This window comes from Macrosteles quadrilineatus, unplaced genomic scaffold (genome assembly GCF_028750875.1).
Source record: "Macrosteles quadrilineatus isolate MER2022 unplaced genomic scaffold, UCM_ALF_1.0 Scaffold_17__1_contigs__length_3442018, whole genome shotgun sequence".
NCBI classification, from domain to species: Eukaryota; Metazoa; Arthropoda; class Insecta; order Hemiptera; family Cicadellidae; genus Macrosteles; species Macrosteles quadrilineatus.
The window spans coordinates 62,339-67,648 of record NW_026542610.1 but is presented as its reverse complement, the minus strand read 5'-3'; the positions used below and the strand labels follow the sequence as shown (position 1 = coordinate 67,648).

The window sequence follows — 5,310 nt, the reverse complement described above, 5'->3', positions numbered from 1 at the left end:
ATACAAAAGAACCATTTTATTTAATTCTTAAACACATCAATGTAAACAGAATATTTACTAACAAACAATAATAAATCAGCTGATGAATTAATCACTTACAGATTTAACTGTCTAACACTTTTCCCCTCCTTCTTTTTACGCAGACTCTACAGCTCCCATTCTTTGTCTCATCTGGTTGGCATGCTTTCTTTTTATAACACCTCCACAAAGTACATCATATGAATACAGTTCATTTCTATTTTTCACCATTCCAGCTGACCGACCATTTCCATGTTCATTCTTAATCCACACATCTTCTCCTTCTTCAAAAGATCGAACTTTCTTGTTGTTTCTCCCTTGTTCTTTCCAAAGCTTCATTTCCATCTTTTTCCTAAGATTAGGTTTCATATTGTCAAAAAGTGTTGGTAGTCTACGACCGAGAAACAATTCTGCCGGAGCCCTACCGGTTGTTTTCTGAGGCGAGTTTCGGTAGCTAAAAAGAACATTTTGAAGAGCTAGCATTCCATCTCCGACCTCTGACCGTGCCTCTCGTATGGCTTTTATTTTTTCTTCAGTAGGATGTATTCCATTTCGGTCGATTGTATGTCCCAAGTAAGTTACTGACTCTTCAAAAAATTTGCATTTGCTAGATTTTGCTTTTATACCAGATTCTTTCATTCGTTTCAAAACCTCTCTTAAATTTCTTAGATGTTCGTTCTTATTCTTTCCAGTTATTATAATATCATCCAGAAGAACTCCAACCTGTGGTATTCCAGCTAAGAGTCTTTCCATATATCTCTGGAAAATACCTGGGCTGGATGATATCCCAAAAGGTAAACGTTTGTATCTATAATAACCACTATGCGTTGCTATTACTAAATACTTTCGGTGTTCTTCTGTAACCTCCATTTGTAGGTAAGCATCTCGTAGGTCTATCTTGGAAAACTCTTGTCCACCTGCAACTTTATTTGTTAGTTCCTCAAATGTTGGAATAATAGCATTTTCTGGGACCAAATTTGGATTCAACGTGACTCGAAAATCTCCACAAATTCTTATTGAACCATCGTCCTTCTCTACGTTGACTGTTGGAGTGGCCCATGGAATAGCTGTAGTAGCAGGATCTACCTCTTCAATGATATCCTCATTGACAAGTCTTGCAAGTTCACTCTCAATTCGTTTTTTCAAGGGAAATGGAACCCTGCGCGCAGAAAAATGTTGGGGGTTTGCATCTTCTTGAACGTGAATTTGTGCTTTATAACCCTTGATTTTCCCATGTCCTTCAGAGAATACATCTTCAAAGTCTTTTAGTACTTCCTTAACCCTCACATCATCCATCTTTTGTTGTTTTAGATTTTGCTTACATCTTACTTTACTAATAGTTACATCAGGAGGGAGTTCCATATTAAAAGCTAATATCCATGGTAAACCAAATAATGGTTTCTCATTTCCATTTACTACTGCTACTTTTAATCTACGTGTCTCATTACTTACTGAAACATTGACATAACATTCACCAAGTATATCTAAAATATTGTTCCTATATGCCACAAAATTTGGATTAGTCTTGTCAAGTCGTGGTGAACCAATCTTCTCCCAAAGAGGCTTACCTATCATTGAGGCCCAAGCTCCTGAGTCAAATTCCATGTTTGTAGCTACCTTATTTAACTTTAAATAAATACGTGCTTTAAAAATATGTCTTCTTTCCTTTTTAACATCGTTTATCCTCATGTCATGAGAGTCTGCTTCAGATTCTTTATCTTCTGATTTTTCATGCAAATTATTCACTCGTTTTTGCCGACATACCTTTCCAAAATGTCCTATTTTTTTGCAATTCAAACACTGTTTTTGGTAGGCTGGGCATTTGCCAAATTCATGTTTTGTTCCACATCTACTACATGGATGATTTGTCTTTCCGTTATATTCCACTTCTCTCTTATACCCCCTATTGTTTCTTCTTACTTGCGATACTTCCAACTCTTTATCGTTATTCTTGAATATTTCATGACGAGCTCTTTCCATTGAAGTGGCCAGTTCAAAAATATCTTCAGATGTTAACTTGTCACCATTTTCTTTTACACCATCAGGCCATCGTTGTCTAATTTCTACTTCAAACTCTGGAAAATGTATACCTCCTGCCAATCTGTCTCTTATTCTTTCATCAAACTTATTCTCATACTTGCAAATTTCTGCTACATTTTTCAAACGTATTACAAATTCTTAAAGGCTTTCGCTATCTTCTCTGATGCATTTTTCAAACTCCATTCTAGCTGAAAATATAGTTTTTCTAGCTTTGTATACTGACCTGAAACCATTACCTAGTTCTGCCCATGTAGCCTGATGTACTTTCAAAGGCAGTAGAAAGTTTGAAATTTTTCTTAATGGTGCAGGACCCACATATGCAAGCAAAAGATCCCTTCGAGCATCCTCTGTTCTCTGAGAGTCTTCTCTCAATCCTTTTACCTTGCATAATAATAGAAAATGTGCTTCATAATCGTCCCACCTACTAGACTCATCATAGCTTTGACATTTGAACTTCTCTATCTTTGATTGTAATGTGTCTTCTTTAGTTTCATACTTCTCTTCTTCGTTGAAATAACTATCACTTCTTTTGGTTCGTTTACTCATCGTCGACAATATAGAATTACACTAAAAGATATTTATGATACACAAGAACCATTTTATTTAATTCTTAAACACATCAATGTAAACAGAATATTTACTAACAAACAATAATAAATCAGCTGATGAATTAATCACTTACAGATTTAACTATCTAACACTACGTACCGTACAGAATATGCTTGGTGGACGTTTCTTTCAAGACTTTAGCAAACGGTTGTTTTGGAAAATTTACAATTAACAGTTGGTTTTTTTTCGAAAGAAAATAAAAATATTAAGATTCCGTTTTCATTTAAAACTGTACATTACTAATTGGTGTAACGGAGTGTGTGGATTCCAAGACATAGACAACGTTTTATCGCGTGTTGAATAGTGTCGTCGCTGCGACAGTACCCCCACGCAACACTGTAAGCAGTTATAAAAACGTTTGTAATCCGAATGTGCTACTTTTGATTAATGTAAAGAGCGATAATAAGGTTAAGCGAAACATTGGATTAAACAAAATCAGCTACTGCATGTTGAGCGATCCGTCAGTTCCAACACCAGCCACTTACGTCCACCGCGTCTTAGACACAACTCGAGACGTTTTCCGAACAACGGTTGTCAGTGTGTGTCAATTCATAATATCAAAATTTGATATTGTTTATTAGATTAGTTGGTTTATTTTAGCAAATAATAAAAAACCCCAACAAAATAATGTTCGTGTTATATATTAATAGACTTAACTTGTGTGTTACTGAAGTAGTTGTAGGTGTACACTTAACGCGACATCGTTCATGGCATAGTCGCACACTTGGTAAATCACATGTGCCGTGGGGAGAAATAATTTGTTTCTTGAGACGATATAGTTAATATATTGTATTTTTGTGTGTGAGTCAGAAACAAATACACATTCAAGAATGAAAACATTTATATACAATTCGAAAATTGTTTTGTAAGTTGTTATCTATCCATGACGGAGAAAGTAGGCTACAAGTAGGTTTTTTTGTTGTTTTTTTAATGAGTGAACACTAAAACGAAGTATAAATGACAACAATAGACGAAATTGGTTGCTCTGCTAAGTTTGGAATAAAAGGCCTAAGGTAATTCACAGTGCCTAAAATTCGTTGAAGTTCTGTCTTATTCTTAGGTATTTCCAGTTCATTAAAAGCTCTGATTCTGTCACAGTCATGTTTAACGCCATTACAATCAAATTCTTGTCCTAAAAATCGCACTTTTTCAACAAAGTATTGAATTTGATCCTTATTCAGTTGAATGTGGTTTTTCCTTGCCACATTGATAACTTCAAGTACAATTTTGTACAACACCTCTTTGGTTTCTGCTGCACACAGTATATCTTCAAAGTAGGTCCCCGATCCTCTGCGATGTCGTTGTGGCTGTAGAGTTCCCTGATGTGGTCGAACGCCGACTCCGCAGCCTTCTGGAAGAGCTTCGCTGATTTCGCCTTGGTGAAGTCCTCCAGCGTTGGAACCCCAGCCGTTGCTCTGATGGTGGTGTTCCGGACGAACCAGGGCTTGCCGGTGATCCGGCGCAGTGTCCTCGACTGGACGGCTTCCAGTCTCCTCCTCCTCCTTTTGGTCCTGCTGGCGAGGGCCCACCAGGCCTCCGAAGCGTACATCATGCATGAGCGTACAAGGAGTAGAAACACGGTGATCTTCGTCTTCAGCGGCAGAGGAATTCTCACCTTGAGGAGTGGCCACATCAGTCTGAGAATGCCGGTAGCCTCAGACACCTTCCTGTTTACATGATGCCGAGAGTAAAGCTTCGAGTCCAACGTGACGCCCATGTACTTGACCGTATGTCTCCACGGGATCGGCGTTGCATCCAGCATCACTGCGGGAGGTTGGCCACGTCGTCTATTCCGGCGCTTCACGAAGCAGACTGCGGTGTCAGGCCCCGGGGACAGGACATCCATCTGTCTCTGCATGACTCTGGAGGCCAACTATTAATTGTAAATTTTCCAAAACCACCGTTTGCTAAAGTCTTGAGAGAAGCGTCCACCAAGCATATTCTGTACGGAACGTAGGTCAGGGCGCAGAATCACAATTCTTACCGGGACAAATTTAGAGCATCGTCGGTCAAATCAACGATGTAAACCCGCAACCCGACCCAACCAAAACCAAACCTCCCTTTCCGAAAACCACAATCCAACCGTAAAGCTATCCTCAATAAAACAAATACCACTCAACCCAACCTCAACCGGCAGCGGTGGCAGAATAGCGCTTCGTAGTTACACACTCTCTCGTTATTTACACGTCTCTGCTACTGCTGCTATCCTTTCCCTGGCTGAAGAGGACTAAGTCCTAAAACAGCCTCAGTCCAGTAGGGTTTTATTCTCAAACCCTATCCAAAACTAAGCTATATTATACGTAACCGGTGTTAATATACATAATTTTCACCATGGAAGGCATAGCGGAAGAACTGCACAAACCTGCTAGGAAAAACTATACCAATCGTAATGTAGATGTTGAGGGAATAAACGACTTGTACCAAGCCCACATAGTAGAGATGCAGTCATATTGAATTGTGATTCTGCGCCCTGACCTACGTATAGAATTACACTAAATGATATTCAAGATACAAAAGAACCATTTTATTTAATTCTTAAACACATCAATGTAAACAGAATATTTACTAACAAACAATAATAAATCAGCTGATGAATTAATCACTTACAGATTTAACTGTCTAACACTTTTCCCCTCCTTCTTT

At 38.4% G+C, this 5,310-nt stretch overlaps 1 protein-coding gene across 1 annotated transcript; it reads right to left on the bottom strand.

Moving 5' to 3' along the window:
* Nucleotides 1-135: 135 nt before the first annotated feature.
* LOC129005199 (uncharacterized protein K02A2.6-like) lies at nt 136-1,314 on the bottom strand. Its single transcript, XM_054434032.1, has one exon. The coding sequence runs from the start codon at nt 1,312-1,314 to the stop codon at nt 136-138; it is 1,179 nt and encodes a 392-aa protein (XP_054290007.1).
* Nucleotides 1,315-5,310: the final 3,996 nt, after the last annotated feature.

Coding starts and splice junctions, on each gene's coding strand:
- LOC129005199 (XM_054434032.1), bottom strand. CDS start 1,314: ATGGATGATGTGAGGGTTAAGGAAGTACTAAAAGACTTTGAAGATGTA.